The 17,496-nt window shown below is 43.7% G+C and overlaps 1 protein-coding gene across 1 annotated transcript; it reads right to left on the minus strand.

Moving 5' to 3' along the window:
• Positions 1-11,610: 11,610 nt before the first annotated feature.
• On the minus strand, positions 11,611-16,644 carry LOC147442833 (uncharacterized). The gene is made up of 8 exons (XM_086528851.1): positions 16,443-16,644; positions 16,260-16,336; positions 16,028-16,066; positions 15,760-15,884; positions 15,530-15,621; positions 13,290-15,356; positions 12,976-13,138; positions 11,611-12,883 (listed from the first exon to the last, which is right to left on the minus strand). The coding sequence occupies exons 1-8, from the start codon at positions 16,620-16,622 to the stop codon at positions 12,105-12,107; spliced, it is 3,522 nt and encodes a 1,173-aa protein (XP_086384977.1). The 5' UTR covers positions 16,623-16,644; the 3' UTR covers positions 11,611-12,104.
• Between the last annotated feature and the right edge of the window lie 852 nt (positions 16,645-17,496).

A 17,496-nucleotide genomic window follows, 5' to 3' on the forward strand; every position in this document is an offset into this window, starting at 1 on the left:
TTGTGCGAATAAGTCCAAATCGGACCCTCCAATCCGCCCATGTGTGGCCGCCCTTGAGAAGGCAAGTCCGCTTTTGAATTCGGCCACCGGCCATTGAATTCGGCCACCGGCCACCGGCCATTGACTTCCGACCACCGGCCACCGGCCATTGACTTCCGACCACCGGCCATTGGCCATTGACTACCGGCCACCGGCCAACCGACCGGTTGTTTTCCGACCACTTTCCGACCGCCGTCCGGCCATAATATTCCGGCGAAAAAGAATATTCCGGCGAAAAAAAAGTCTCGGGGGCCTCCGCCCCCGAGGCCTTTAAAGTTGCCCCTGATTCTTGTCCGTGAAAATTTTGGTTTCCGGTAAGTGATTTTCCTTCACGCACGATGGCTTCTCCTCATAATGGGGGCCTTACAAATGTGCGCTTTTACCACAGAAAATTACAAGGGTAAATCAGGCTCCATACTTAACACATAAACCTAAATCTAATCAAACGTAAATCTAACTAAAACTAAATCTAAATATCATCTAATTTAACTTAAATAAATCTAAATTTAATTTAACGTAAGTCTACATCTAACCTAATCTTTAACGTCTTTTGGGATAGTTTCCTACGACGTTAAAACTCTCTTCTTCTTGTGTGTGTGTGTGTGTGTGTGTGTGTGTGTGTGTGTGCCGATAACAAGAGAAAAATGGTATAACCTTTCTATCACCCAAGTGTGGTAGATTGGTTATGCCATTTCCCTCTTGAATAACAGGTCTTGAGTTCAACTCCTCGTCGGCCAGATCTTTAGGTCTCTTTAATTAGTTTACTGCAACGTTAAATTAAACACTCTTCTTCTCGGGGGTGTGTGTGCATGCCAATAAAAAAAGGAGAAAAATGGTATAAATTTTCTATCACCGAAGTGTGATAGATTGGTTATGTCATTTCCCTCATGAATAACAGGTCTTGAGTTCAACTCCTGTCGACTAGATCTTTAAGGTCTCTTGGGATAGTTTCCTACGATGTTAAGAATCTCTTCTTCTTCTTCTTCATCTTCTTCTTCTCTCACTCTCTTTGTTTTATATTTCTCTCTCTCTCTCTCTCTCTCTCTCTCTCTCTCTCTCTCAATGTGTGTGTGCATTCTTTGTTTATGCATGTGTGTGTGCGTTTGTGGTTTATGCATGCTCTCTCTCTCTCTTTTTCTCTCTCAATGTGTGTGTGCATTTTCTGTTTATGCATGTGTTGTGTGCGTTTTTTGTTATGCTTGTGCTCTCTCTCTCTCTCTCTCTCTCTCTCTCAAAAACACAATGTGTGTGTGTGAGAGAGAGAGAGAGAGAGGGAGAGAGAAAGAGGGGAAGGGAACATGAGAGTGACGAGAGGGAAGGAGCATACCTGGCTCTCCTTCCTCTCCTCGTGTGTGTGTGTGGAGAAGAAAGAGAGAGAGAGAGGGAGATCGCGCGTTACCTTGCTTGCTCTCGGTTATTTTTTTAAGCCCTGACGGCGTCGATATAGGTGTCACTATGAGTGTCGCTAAGTTACTTGTAATTTAGCGACGCCCATAGCAATGCCTATAGCGACGCCGTGGTTTTTCACATTTGACCGTCGCACTCCGAGCATCGCTACTATTAAGTACCTCTTGTAGTGAGGGAGACACTTGTCACAAGGCTATCAACTATGCTTATCAATTATTATTGGATAAGCTCTGCAGGAGCAATGGGAAGCCAACAAGAGAAATTGGGAAGAGGGGTCGACCAAGAAGAGAGAGGGGTTGGCATTTTAGACTAACCAATTTTTGCTATGCACACACACTACTCATGTGTTGAGCAAGAACTTCATCTCCTTCTCCAAGCATGGAGAAGTAGAGGCCTACACCAACAACTCTTGGCTATGGAATTAAAATCCAACCAAGAGCGAAGCTTCAATGGCAAGCTCATCTCCTCTACCATGCTAATTACTAAGCTAAGCTATGCTATTAGAGTGATTATGTGAGGAGAATACTTCTTTCTCATAAGATACATCTTCTTCCTCTCAATCTTTCCTCATTCCCTGCTAGCTCTCACCATGTTTGAAGGTGTGTGAGGTCTTGGGATTGAGGCTACCCCCATTAGGTGTGTTTTCAAGCATAATTTGGTGCATGAAGCTTCCATCTTCGTTGCACCAACGAGTTTTGTCAAGGAACACAAAGATAAAAGTCTCCCTTGATGGGAGAAGCTATAATACAAAGCCTTTTTGGAGGGGGGACCGGCTCCATGTAAATCTGGTCCTCAACTGTTGTCAATTGCCCTATTTCTCTCTCTTTTCAAGTATTGTCTATGCCAAACTAGCTAGATGTAATTGCTATGTTGCTGTCTTCAACTAAGTACTCTCTCTATGCTCATTAGGAACTTATTCTTAATGAAATGCTCACTATATAATCATTTTCCGCTACACACAAGTTACTAGTGCATTAAATGTTACATCTCTTGTATCTCCACTGACGGGCAACCCATCTCTTCAACTGTCTCCTCGCAAGTCAAACCCTATTCTCTGGCCTTAACTTCCAACCTCCCTAGTAACGGGCCTTTAAATTTTCTTGATCATCGAATTGCGGGCAACTTCCACCTCATGGTAGACTCTAGCATTGTGACCAATTCTGTGACACTTGTAGCAGGCATTCGAAAACGAAGCAAACGCCAACTCTTGTCAGAAGGCGCCAAAACTACCCATATTTAGATCCAAAGACTTGGGGATGGGCTTGCACATATTCCACAAAATACACACCCTTATGTCTAAGCCAGATCTTACACGTTGCAGTCTCAGCATGAAAAGCACCCAGCCCAACATGGCAGTTATGGAGTCTACAGAGTCATGAAGCAAGAGAGGGAAGCCCCTGAGCATAACCCACACCGGATAGAAGTCCATAAACTCTTGGTTGGGACAGAACTCGAGCGTCCAAGGAATAGCATAAGCGAATTGGGAAGCTCCCCATATGCCTCCTCTCATAACCAGTGCCTAAACAGTTTTCTCGGGGGCAAACAACTTAGCTCCAAAATATTGTTGATATTCTCTTCTCTAGCTCCCCACTATCTCTTATCAAAGTTCCAGTTCCAATAACTTTTTTATGCATTGTGATACCACAGCTGCAAAGATCGGAAGCTTTGATGGCCTTCATAATTATTATGTACAACATACTCAATGAGATAATAGTAGACAGATAATGGACTTAAAATTTGAATACGATGTGATGCGAGTATATATATTGATGCAAAAAGAGAGAGAGAGAGAGAGAGAGAGAGAGAGAGAGAGAGCACAAACAATGGGTGCAACCTCCCCCCCCCCCCCTTGCAAGAGTGAGCATTTTCCTCTTGCACATATTTTATTTATAGGTAGAGGCAATCCTCATCGAATGATTACATGAGTTCATTGCTTGTAAAGAGCTCACTCTAATAATAAAAATGCCTACATCTCAACTTATGAATTTAATAAACCATAAAACACGAGGGGTTGCCACGAAGTCCGATAGTGGCAACGAGGTGGCAGCTTTATTCCTTCAACAACTATTGCATTATTGTCGTTCACGTACACAACACTCGACAAGTCATTATATTTCCATAATTCAACTTAACATTGTAATGCTCATAAAATGTACCAAATAATCCATAAACAATTTATCGAAATGCTAATTTCATACGACTATTACAACTCATTAAAATTTGGGTCAACTAGGTTTCATTTTTAAACATCCAAAATCCACTAGGAAATTTTCTAAGGATTTTCACATAATTTTTCGTGGGTTGCCAGCCACTTTGCATGACCCATGTGGGGAGACATTAAGACAAATGGTGTGAATAGCAGATTCATCGACGCTACATAGTCTCCAGAGTCGAGACACATACACGAGCACGTACTCTCACACTCACACAATTTACAAGTGGATTTCGGTGCGAAAGCACCTTAGTATGACTCAAATGATGAGGTGGAGGTTGTAAGAGCCAAGTCACGTGCAGAGGTAGTGGGGGGAGTTGGAGGAGGAATGAACCCAGGTTTAGAAAATCCATCTTCTATGCAAGATTGTAGAAGCCTTTCTGATGGTGCGATAACCACTTCAACTTTGAAGAGATTAAGCCATAATTTTGGATAACAACGCATGAGGGCATACCTCTCCGGCTTTGTCCAATGAGCATGCTCCTTGTTCGGGGATATCTTCTCCTCCTTTGTAGCCCAAGTTGGCTTTCTTTGCGGGTGCATTGTTTCCTCTTATTACCCCTACCACACTTGGTGCAACTCTGCCCTAAGTTCAACTTGTAACTCGTAAGAATTCCAACTTCCAAGGGTGTCTTGAACTTTGGACTTTTTGAGCTTTGAAGTTTGAACTTGTTTTTGGATGAAACAACCAATCAACCATACAAAACCGTTTCACAATTCTGATGCCTAGATGACGTCATCCTCTAAAAAAGGACATCAAAAGCAGCAACTTTTTATATCGCTTATGATTATTATTTTTCAGCTTTTCAGGTGCCTATATAAAATGGTTTTTTTTTTCAAAATTCAAACTCTACTCTCTGCTCAAAGAGATCAGGACAGAGAAAATATTGCCAATATAAAATTCTATCCTGATTGCTGCCCGGTATTGAAAAGATAAACAAGATAATGTATTTAATGATTTTGAAATATTTTTAAAGCTTGGAAGGGAAAATAATTACTATTATTTTTTAGTATTTTCTTGTTCTTCCATTAGCAAAGCATTTTCAAGTATCCAGTTTCTTTATATATATTTTTGGGAAAATTACCAAAATACCCCTCTAATTTGCGGAAATTCCCAAAATATCTCTCAAATTTCAAAAATTCTTTGTATTTATTTTGATTGGATTGTTCAAGATTTACCTCGCAAAAAGCAATTATGTCTAAAAATAACGAAGCAATTCATCTCCAAAGCTTACATAGCCAACTCAAATTCTTTACACAAATTAGAAGGGTATTTTGGTAATTTTCCCATAATTAATTATTTATGCTAATAATTTCTAGTTTTTACAAGTTACGCATCATTCTTGAGCTCTACAACTACAATTGGCCAAAACTTGGAAGTAGCGTCCTACCGCGTTCCAATTCTCGAGGGGTCCATAATGGGGGCATCCATTGCCAAAATTAGGAGTTGCAATCTGTGAGTGTGGATGCTCTCGGCTGTCAATTCTTCTCAGTGACCTAAGGGTGATCAGGAGTGAACTTTGTCTTGTTCACTAAGGTAATCCGACGGCCGACATCATGCGACGACAATCATGGATCGCAAGTTGCAACACCTAATTTCTGTCATGGCAAGATTGCCCCATGCAAGATAGTGACGATCTGAACACCAAATTCTTCAGGCAATTTTTTTTCCTTTTCGCCTACAACAACTTTACTTTTCTATAAAGTGACAAGTTTTACAGCTACTAGTGTGGTTTGCGTCTCTCTCTCTCTCTCTCTCTCTCTCTCTCTCTCTCTCTCTCTCTCTCTCTCTCTCTCTCTCTCTCTCTCTCTCTCTCTCTCTCTCTCTCTCTCTCTCTCTCTCTCTCTCTGGCGCTCAATCCAAACTCCGTTGTGCAGTCAAGAGGTGCAGGGCACACAAGCCGGATCATCCGGCTGTTGTTGCCACGTGTCGGGGGCCGTGGGCGGGGGGGGGGGGGGGGGGGGGCGGGGGGGAATCCCTCCCCCTTTTATTATAGTATAGATGGCCATAGCTGAGGAGTCTTGTTAGCATTACTCTGAGCTAACAAACTAGGGACTCTGGAGATAGATTGACCCCATTTTTGGACCTTGGTATCACTACAACTTGGAGAGCTTGTCAGTTTGTCCTCGTCATGATATGGGGTGGGGTCCTTGCAAGGAATTTAGGGTAACCCTTCCACCCGGGGGGGGGGGGGGGTTGTTATAAAGTACCCCCTCCTCTAACTGCACCTCATGGAGTTAGATTTTAGGCATCTTACCCCCTCCCCTCCTTGCGCGCGCGTGCGTGTGTGCGTGTGTGTGTGTGTGTGTGTGTGTGTGTGTGTGTGTGTGTGTGTGTGTGAGTGTGTGTGAGAGCAGATGTCCAATCAAGGGTCACTTCTTCCTCTCTAACAAATTACCCCCTCTTGTGTGGGGAGTACTTTATGATGGAGATTAGGTGTCGTCGATCACAGGCACTTGCCGATCAGATCAGATCAGATTAGGTGTCATGGATCACAAGCACTCTCTAATCACATCAGGATGGGGTGGCCTAGTTTCCTAATTTCACGCTCATTTCATCCCTAGTACACCAACTTGCCCAAGATACACAATGCCTAAACTCGTTCCCCACGACTTCCCCCTTGCCATTTAGAGACGAGTTTTGTCCGGCGCCCATGTCTCTAGGCTAAGACTCAATATTGAAAATGCATTTTAAATAAATAGCTTTTATCCCTGCCCTTTTTGTCTTGGGAAACTGTCGTACTTTATTCCATGCAAGGGACTAATTTTTTTGCGAGTATTAAATTAACGACTTTTTGGGAAATTGAGAAGCTTGGGAAAGCAGAGCCCGCGGAAATTCTTTTTGAAAGCAGGGTTCATTTTCTTGTATTTTATAGCAGCTCATAATAGAAAATGAGGTGCTCAGATGTTGAGACCACATGCCACATGGCCACCCCTTGCGCGGGGCAGATGATCTCGCTTCTGCACATGGCTTGCAAGTTGCCGCCCAACTTTGAATCTTGTGTGTGTGAGGCACTGAGGGTGTGTGTGTGTGAGAGAGAGAATCTTGTGTCGTGTGTGTGTGTGTTGGAGAGAGAGAGAGAGAGAGAGAGAGAGTTTGAATCTCGTGTGTGTGTGTGTGTGTGTGTGTGTGTGTAATAGAGAGTGAGAGAGTTTCAATCTTGTGTGTGTGTGTTTGAGAGAGAGATAGAGTTTGAATCTTGTGTGTGTGTGTGTGTGTGTGTGTGTGTTTGAGAGAGATAGAGAGAGAGAGAAATGAAATGAAATGTTATATTAACGTCTTCAAAAAGGCCAGAATGACCTATGAGACCAAAATGATCCAACAGTGGTGAATCTGTTACAAAGTTTGGGTACCTTAAAGTACTAAGTGTGAAAGTGTGAAAATAAATGTGAAAAACTAAATACAAAGTATTAAATAAACTTCTTAGGCGCATTCTGGGTGTCTGGCTAGAAATGCTTCTAATCCTTTGTTGTAGTCTCCTCCGGTGAAGTGTGCTTCTGCATCTCGATCGTGGTCGTCTCGATTTCCTAAGCTCAATCGCCTTGTCAATGAGGGTGCCTTTGGTATGGATGTGGGTACTCCTTTGTGCTGGTTGCTGGTCTCTTGCTTCTTCTTCCCCTCCTGCTTCTCTCGATCCAAAGAAATCTGTGATCTGCCTTTGAGGCTATAGTGCTCTTTGTCTTCTCATTAGATTATCTCTGTTCCAGTAGGTACAAGCTTAAGCATCTTTGATCTTGGTATTGCATGACTCTATCTAGAGGTCCAAAGCCTTCTTTAAATAGGCAATGGAAACGCCCACGTATCTCATAGTATACGGTGCAGTGGCATATGTAGTGTAATTCTGTCTCCGGCTCCATTCCGCATAACTTACAAATTCTGCTCTCAGGTGGGATTCCCCTAAATCTGCCAAATTCAATTTCCAGCTGGTGTGAGGATGTACGAATCTGACCAATAGCACATCTCAAACCATGAGACAGGTGGGTATCCATGTAGCTTGGGCGAATCACAAATACATCTTCAGATAGCTGTAGGAAGTTTTCTTTGTAGTCGGCCATCTTCGTGCCCAATTCTTCTGTAGGGTCTAACCATGTCCTCTTAGTATCCAACTGTATAAGATCCTGACGGATGATTTTATTAATCTCTGTTCGCGTAATTGCTAGTGATGGAGCCTCAAGAGAGTATTGGTAGGGGGGTAATCTTTCCATAATCAACCCGTGTCTCTGAAACCACGAAGACAGTTGCGCATACCAGCATGATGTATCCCCTTTCATTGCTAACTGTCGAGAGGATTCGATGGCCAATCTAGTATAGCGGCAATTATTTGTATCCCACAAACCATGTTTAAAGGACACTAATCTGGTAAGAGCTTCAATTTCTATTGGAGGGGCAGCTAGTTCCGCTCGGATAATCGCGTGTGGTACGGAGGCCTTGGCTCTAATCATTCGGGAAATCATAGATACCAAAGGTCTCTCCATTGGCTTCCAATTATCCTGATCCATAGATGGTCCCCAAATCTGGACCCCATAAAGCATAGCTGAAGCCACCACAGTATCAAAGAGCCAAAGTTTTGTTCGTGGTTCCTGAAATTGCACTTGTGAACACATCCTCTCCAACCCTCCCAAGGCCGCAGAAGCTCTGGACAATCTAGCCTCCGCTGCTTTCTTAAGAGTAAACTTCGGTCATGTAAATACCACACCAAGGTATGTGTATGCATCTGTGTACTCTACTGTATCCTGGCCCTATGCAAATGTAGGTGCCGATCTCCTAACCCACTGCGGTGTGGTGTTAAACACCATAACTTTGGTTTTACCCAAATTCACCGACAGTCCGCTGTCCTCCGCGAATTTATGTAATGCATCTAACTGCCTCTGCATTCCCTTTGGTGATTCTACTATCAATACAATATCATCTGCATACAACAACAAAGGGATCCATGACCCTGCAAGTTGAGCACCTCTGTCACCCTCTCTATCAATGTAATCTGATACCTCATCTATATACATACAAATAAAGTAGGGGACAATGGGCATCCCTGCTTTACTCCAACGGTGGAATGAACAATGTCGGAATCCCCTTCTGGAGTACGTACATAACCAGTTACTGACCCATATAAGGCCATGATCCCCCAAATAATCTCTTTGGGGACCCCTAACTCTTGCATTCTGCGCATCAATCTGGCCCTTGGTACTGTATCAAACGCTTTCCGAAAATCCACAAAGCAACAATACATTCTTCTCCCGCTTGCGAGTCTTCCTTCTTCAATAATGGCTCTAAGCGTAAGAATATGATCTAGAGTGGAATAACCCCTCCTGAATCCAGCTTGTCCTGTTGCCCTTATGCCCTCATTCTCTACCCATCTACCCAGTTTTTGTTCCAGAATGGATGCGTAAAGTCGGGTCAATGTGTGACCCACCATAATGGTACGGTAGTTCCCGGGTATCATAGGATCCCCTGACTTGAAAATAGTTACGATAGTAGATAATTTCCAAGATTCAGGTAATCCTTCACACATAACCCGATTAAACAGATGAGCAAGGACTTCTGAAAGTAGATCCCTTGCATGGATCAAATGTTCTGCTACTTACCCTCATGATCATATGCTCTTCTTGTCTTCATCTTATCAATGGCTTTTTCCACCATTTCCGTAGTAAAGAAAGTACTAGTAGCAGGGCATGGCTCTAGCGGATCTGGTAGTGGAGGCTGTCCAGATACCATATATAATGATGTTACATATTGACCCCAAATCTCAGGAGAAGTAATTGTCGGAGGCGATGAGTGCTCGTGAAATAAACGCCAGGCCTCATGTGAGTCCTGACTCAAGAAGAGCTGATATAAATCCTTCTCCAGTTTGGCTAAAAATGCCCTTTTCTTGCGACGTACTATACGCCGAAGAGCAATCCGAGATTGCTTATATGTGATGATCCCAAGTGTAAGCTCTTTCTAGACCTGGGTTCTCGTCTCTCTGCATTCCTCGTCGTACCAACTGTTCTGAGGCATGTTCCCAGATCCTCTCTTCTAATCAGGCTGAGTATGTGGGTATGCCTCTTGTGCTGCTCCATGTAGTATCTTTGTTAGCTGAGAAGCGATCTCCTCTAAAGTATATACTGGCTCGGCTGCCCACATCCTATTATAGATCTGTTCCACATAGACTGAATCAGTCTCTGGTGTGAAAGTATATCTTGTGTGCGTCTTCTTCCTTGGTACTTGAGAGGCATTGTATTGGAAGGAGATTGTTAAGGTCAAGAGAGCATGATCCACTGCAATCCCAACCGGTCTGGGTCCCACCTTAAAGTCCTCGATACTAGAAATAAAGCTTGGTGAAGTCATGACATAATCCACTGTGCTGGCCCCATGCCTGTGCGGGAAGCATGTGAATCCCCCAGATAAAGGGAACTTCTCTAGACCATTAAGTATGGCCAACCATGTGTAGTTTCCATCTCCATGAGATGTCTCCCGTATTCAGTGTGTTCTTTATTCTGAGAATTTCTAGTAAGCCCCTCCTGTGATAAATCCACTTCTCTGAGCATTTCTTCAGAAGTATCATAGAATATTGCTTGAGAGTTGGCCGTTCTGGCATTAAAGTCTCCTAAGAGGACGATGTCTCCTTCTCTAGAGAACTCCCATATGTCATTATTCAATATGGAGACAGGGACTGTCCTTTAGGTGAGGAGTAGATTGATGTACTTGGAGGGAAGTAGCATATAGCGATATATAGAAATCTACCTGTGTCGGCTTTCATTCAAACCCACATATACCTTGCTTGTTCATCTTTCCTGATAATCTGTAGTAGTGGTTTCAGCTCCTATTTAAATAAGACTGCTACTCCTCCTGAACCCCAGCTACCTCGTAGAGATCTCTTGTCTGGTCGACCAGCTGTTTCCCATAAATACCCCTTCACATGTGGCATAAGCTGTCCCGGTATCTGGTGTGTCTCTGAGTAGAAAACTATGTCTCTGAGAGAGAGAGACCAAATCCACCTCATTACATAAAAGAAAAGCGTCCAAAATCATCTCCTACGTTCAGCATGCCCATCGAAGTGGAGCGTCGTAACCGACCCCTCTGATCTAGACATGTACATACGTACACAGAGACATGTATATCCATTGTCTCAATATACACTGAGAATGTCAAGTTGCACTAATTGGTATCAGACCTCTCTATTCCTACTTGAAAAGTGAAAATTGGATGGTTGTGTGTGCATACACACACAATGTGTAAGCAAGACATTATATTTCTTGATGGCAAGTTGAGGGAAGCTTCTCTATAGCCTGTGCAAAGGTGTTCATGCTAGTGTATCTTAGCTTCATAACCTTAATTCAAGGAAGGCGCAACCCCTACGGGTCGACGATGCTATTGTTGATCTGGTATTTGTAACATGAACAATCAGGACTTTAGTGAATGAGTAGTAATTGGCTGTGAATCAACTTCCTTGTCTTAGTCGTATTATGGTATGATATGTGTTGTCAGTCGGGCATCAGTCTTTAGGACGTCCGAGCTAAACTCATAGAGGTTTTTGAAGGTTCAATCCAATCTCTTCACAAGAAGTTCTGGACAAATTCTCACAATATTTCCCACATTGTGACTTATCTCAACATCATGAGCTTCTGTGAGGGAGGCGTCGCATACCTAGCTAGGTACTATTGGGGGTAGGGGACCGCCGGCCCGGTGGGGGGGCCGGTGGTCCCCTGCCCCCAATCGTACCTAGCTAGGTATGTGGTGTCTCTCGAGCAGAAGCTCATGATGTTATGCATTATATGAAAAACACTGAGAAAGACTCCGTTTTCCAACATGAGAAAATTTCTAAATCTTCTTGTGCTTCTACCTTATGCCTTTTTTTTTGGTGGTGGTCTGTGAGGGGGGAGGGGGAGCACGATGTGTATGCAAATGCACTGCTTGAAAACTTGGAAAGAGATCGCAAGGACGAAGAAGAAGAAGAAGAAAAGAATTCCGATGCAGCAGGAACAATCCAAAGAGACCAAGTTGATCTATCCATTGGGTCTTGAACTGAATACCTTGTTGTGATCATCTCGAACATTACATGTTAGAAAATAGAATTGAGTGCTTTCGCTTTCACTGAGTGTCACAAAAGGGAAAATCGCATGGGATGAAGATAGGATATATACAATGCGATTGGACAGTGAAGGAGGCTTAGTGCCTTGACAAGCTCAAAAATCTTACAAAGACTCTATACATGGTGTTGCTAGTTTTAGCAACAGTGGGGTCCTAGGTGAGTGTATTCATGTAGCTTATACTTCACTATGAAGGGGTTGGTTGATTTCTACTGTAGGTTCATCAAGTCTTTTGGTGCTCCCATCATTGAGGATTGTGAGTGCCAATTTGATGCTTTGTTCCAAAGCGGGAGTATTGCTACTTGTTTTGCATTCGGTAGTGGAAACCGAATCACACAGTACTATGATGCTAATGCCAATGCCAATGCTGAGGTAACTAATCTGCTTTGAGAAGAGGCGCACGGGCGCCCATTAAACATGCTTCTCTTGTTGACGTCAATTTTAGCTTGAGCTCTTGTGTCATTTCTCTGATCAAGTCTCCACATACTGACTTCTCCAGCTCCAATGCAACTGCTTCCATATCAGTTTGTGAGAGCATCCATGAATCATCCTTCGTGAGATCTTTTAAAGCAAGAGCATCTAGACTGTCCACTTCCGAATACTCGCATGGCATATAACGGTGCTCATATACGTGAGCCCATATCTGCTCTAGAATCTCCTTCCCTGTGTGTGCAACATAAAAACCAAGTTTTTCTTGCTTGATAGGTCCCAACTGCCATGTAGGCTCTCCGAGCTTCCGTAAAAGAATTTCATCAGCTACATCAAAGAGCATCCTTCTACTCAATAAATTTTGCGGCTCATGGCTGGTCATGCCCTTGATTGATGCATAGTAGCTCTCCATCTTTTGAAATAAGGAGGGGTTGAAGGCATGTTCTCTAGAGAAAGCATGAGCTTTCGCACACTCATTGCTGGTGAACCCAGCAAACGCAAGAAGATCTCTGATATAAACCAGCTCATCCTCTGTTCCACATGCGCACGCAATTCCCTGCATACTTAAGGTTTCCAGAGGATTTTCTAAACCCTTATCATCACACAATGTGTCCTTGAACGAGCTTTGTGGTAAAGTCATCGAAGAGGAGAACAGAGCGCCTTGCAAGTCGAGAAGTCGCTTTTTGTAGTCCAGTTCAAGAGGAGAGAATCTCATTAAGCTTGCCTCTGCATCATGTATTCATGTAAGGTGGAAACCCATGAGAGGAAAACAAAAACAAGATGCACGATCAAGTATTATGTTATATTGCCTTGCCTACCATGGCACACCGAAGCGGATTGCTCCGGACTCAGACTCTCTTCATCAAAGGGTGTTACTAGCACGGAAACAGGGCTAGGCTGCTCACACTTCTCCAAGCTTGCGTCCGAGGCACTCTCCAAAAGATCGCCCGCTAATGGCCACTGATCCACCACATCAAATGCCTGCGTTTAAATGCACAACATTATAGCATAACTAGCTTCAATGACAAAGGCTCTGTGAATATGAAAGTAGGTGATATCACCTAGTATATGCATGTGCCCATGCATGAGACATGGTGGGACCATCATGCAACATAGTCTCAGGTTGTATTACCTTGCGGTTTACAGAGCCACCATCATCAAGTTGGCATCCCTCTGTAGCTGGCCTATCCTTCTGAGCTCGAGATGAAGTCGGAGCTCGCCATGCGTAGACGGACGTTGACGTGGTAGAGTTCGATTGTCTGAAATCAGAGAGATTGGCTAATCGATTAGGACTCGCAAGCTCGCCATGTAGTGTGCTCGTTGACTTCTTCTTGCTCTTCGTCTTGCTCAAAGAGAGACTATCCTTCAAGCTCAAAAGTCTTTCTTTGAAAACAGAACTTTCAGCTAACTTGGAAGTGTTTGAGCAAGCCATGGGGAGCCTATTTACATCCCTTGAACCAATATGCTCCGGTTTTGGGTTTCTGATCTCAACTGATGTGGCTGAGAGAGACCTTTGCAAGACCTTGGGAAGCTCCCTTGCATCATTCAAAGACCCCTTGTTCCTCCCTCTCCTTGTACTAGATTGAGGACTGGGGTCCCTCACATGACTACCTTGCTTTGTATTGAGGACGGCCTGTATGCGTCCTACACCTACATTATCTCTTCTGGCATTCCTACATGTACTGGAAGAGGAGGGTACCCTGCCCAACTTCTTCTCCTTACAAACATCTCTTGTACCCTTGTCACTAAAATGTTTGGAATGTACCTCTTGGCTGCTACGAGAATGACGCGGAGAGCTTGGCAAACTTACATTTGCTCTCACACTGTCCCTTGTCATACTTCTGGATGATAAACAATACCCTTCACCATCACTCGTACAATAAGTATTCCCATAAGCATCACCTCCTTGAGCTGGTATGTGATATCCTCTGCTACTACTTTTGGCTAATGAAGCTAGCTCTTTTTCGCTTACAAGCCTTTTGCTCGTGTCCACTTTTACCTGTTGAACGGCATGTCTAGCAATGACTTCAACATCCTTCAGATGATCCTTTGGATGGTTCCTTGTAGCTGCCATTGACTCAGACCTGAGTCTCTCCTTCACATCGGCTTTGGCTGTTGCTTCTTTACCTTCTACAAACATATTGCGAGCATCAGACATGTCCGATGGTGGGCTAAAAGGGACAGAAGACATAGTTTTTCCATGCACTCTCCCCAATTTCGGTCTAAGAACCACTATCTTTGTAGGCATTCCTTTATCATTCTCTGGTTTACGGGGAGAAGATGGTAGGGAACGGCGCTGTGGCATATGCTCATCCTGCCCAAAATGAGATGAACAGAAAATCAACGGGTCTGTAACAAGTGATTCAAGCTGGTTTGTCGATCGTGTCTTGTCAGACTGGGTTGCTTTATGGGTAAGAGGCAGAGACATGTGAGGTTCCCTCATAGGGCTGGAAGAGACTCGAGTCTTCGACTCCGACAAGCTCCGATTCAGTTTGCTTCCCTTGACGTGTCCCAACCCCTGCTTGCTTGCACCTGCTGATCCTCTTTCCTGGAGATGCTTTGCAAACAAAGAGCTTGGGTCTTTAAGAACCTTGAAGAAGAACTCCTTGTTGCTGTGAAGGAAATTCAAAGCATCCAAAAACTCTTGAGACTCCTGCAAGCTTTCATGACGTTCAAAGCCCTGCTTCTCTCCTTGTAGCTCTTTCTCCATATGTGTCGAAGACATGGGTAGTTTGCCTTCAAGCTCTTTCTTGAACTCTTGCAACTGCTTTTCTTGAGGATGGTCTCGAAAGGGGAGAGCCTTTGAGCTTCTCAAAGCTGGCTTTGTGTTAGCAATTAGGTTTTTTTCAATTGAGGCGGAGCTCCTTTGTGTCAAGAGATGCGACATACTGCGTTGTTTGGTGATGGAAGGATCACTCTCAGACATGACCAATTCATGAGGTTGCACTTTCTTTGCCAAGAGCTGATCATTTGAGCATTGCAAGCTGTCCCTTGGATGTTGTGGCAATGGGTCCAAGCCCATCAACCGTGCCACGACACTAGGTGGACGAGACATCCGATCTGTGTGCGCATTTTCCGTTTCAACCAGCTTGGGCTTTGAAAGGATTGCTTCAACAGAAGACATGGATTTTCTGGCCAGAAACTCATCATTCCTTCTAAGACTTCGTGCTGTCAGACTCCTAGATAATTCATAGCCTATCTGCAAAACATAATAGCAATCCAAATCAGTACCTTGGAAAAGTTGAATATGCAAAATAGCATTAGCAATAGGAAAAGGGAGCAGTAAGAATCTGATCATGGATTTGTCAATAAGTCTTGAATGCACATGATATGGAGAGTGCACATATAGAAAGCCATTAACACAATTTATACCGGTATGTCGTCGCATTGCACTTCACTATGTCGTCTCAATTCAATAATCCCAGCGGCAGGCACATCCAAGCTGTTTCTGGGTGCTTCAAATCCTGTAAAACCCATTAAAGCTACAAGTTATTAGCAAATTTAGCTTGAAAACCTTTAAATCTATTTGCACAGAGCCTTCCTTCCCCACACAAATTAAGCTGCATGAATTGCTTGTTTTCCTATGAGCAAAGAGTTCATACCACCGTTGCTATAAGCTCGCACCCGTGATTTGTCCACATCGGCCTTCTTCTTCCCTAGCAATGCTTTCTCAACTTCAAGCATCTTCTCCATACTCTTCAAATCACGATCACTATGGAAGGAACGCCTGTGCAGCGACTCCTTACCCATGTTAGAGGAATAAAGCAGGGAAAATTTCTCTGTCATTTCACATGGACTAGTACACTTGGGTCACTGCCATGACAGCATTGTTGGATGTAGCATCAATGGAAGAGGAAGATTCTATAATACTTTCGTCGGAGTAGCGTCGGAGTAGGGCGTACAAACCAGCTGAAAACGCCCAATGTGGAGAGTATAATAAGCAAGCTATCAGAGTAGCATTTGCAACGCAGATATCAATGGCAAGGTGATATGAATGGTGGTCCTCATGAGCAATCAGCTAGCATTGAACTTCAGCATTGATGAATTTGCGACGTCATTGCGATGCCATGCAAGCTATGGTGAGAATGCATCTGTAACTCACCTCAATGTGATGATGAGCTTCTTGCAGAGAATATGGAGGGAGTGAAATGGTGACCTTGTGGGCTCAATGCAGAGAAGCTATGGAGGGAAAGATGGTGGTCTTTTCAGAGAGATTCCCCTTGACGCTCCTTTTTGCTTCTTCCCCTTGACACGTTCTGCACTTCCCATCATGCTATGTGCTAACAAGAAACGACCCTTTTGTATCATAAGCCTCCTTGAGTCCTTGTGATGATGTGAGGGTGCTTGAAGAGTTGCATGTGAAATGCCAGAAAAGCAAGCAAGTGCAAGAGGGGGGAAAGGGCGCTGCAAAGCTGGATAAAAGTAAAGGCGAAAAGCACTCAAGATACTCTTCCCACGAGACCATATTCTGATGAAAAAGAGAGAGAGAGAGAGAGAGAGAGAGTAGTGATTGGAATTTAGCACTCATTGCTTGAGACTTGAAACTTGAAAGAGAGCTTGTGCCTCCTTGTGTGTAATATGTATGCATGATAGTACTTCTTATGAATGGTGGGGATGCCTCAAGTCTTAAGGGCAAAGAACAATTAATGAAGCCCAAGCGGTGGATTCTACACCAAGTGACCAAGGGGAGCTCAGTCACAAAAATGGGCGCACCAAATGTGTCTGATGGGGTGGAGTGGCCTCCACACTATCTCACATGGGCATGATCAAATAGGATCAACGGTTAAGGTGATCTGGGTCGTCGGATGCACATTTGGTAAATTCGGGGCATTTGGTAAATTCGGGAAGAAAAGTAAATTCGGGCAAACTTGTAAATTCGGGTCGATCCACACTCCATGTCTCGAACCCCCGACCTCCCCACCACGAACCATGTGCACTAACCACTACACCCTCATGCGTACGTTAAAATATAAGCGATTCGAGTATGTCATATTGTAAATGTGGTCCAATTAGTAAATTCGGGGCAAATTGGTAAATTCGAGGCAACCTTAAATCTGACGGTCCATAATTGACGCGCGTCACCTTTTCCTCCTCCACCATTGATCCCATTTGACCATGCCCGTGTGGTATAGTGATGAGGGTGGCATGGACTCCATGTAAACACATTGTGATCCAAATTTTAAAAGAAAACTAGTTTGGTATCAAAACAGGACACTTCAGTGTTTTTTTCTCAAAGTTTTAAATAAAATGCCATGTCAATATAAAAGAGATTCTGTAGAATTCCTTTTTAGGGCATTTTCTGTAGAGTTGTGATTATACTTTTGAGTTTATCATGATAG

This window comes from Adiantum capillus-veneris, chromosome 14, assembly GCF_014529385.1.
Source record: "Adiantum capillus-veneris isolate H3 chromosome 14, ASM1452938v2, whole genome shotgun sequence".
Classification (NCBI taxonomy): domain Eukaryota; kingdom Viridiplantae; phylum Streptophyta; class Polypodiopsida; order Polypodiales; family Pteridaceae; genus Adiantum; species Adiantum capillus-veneris.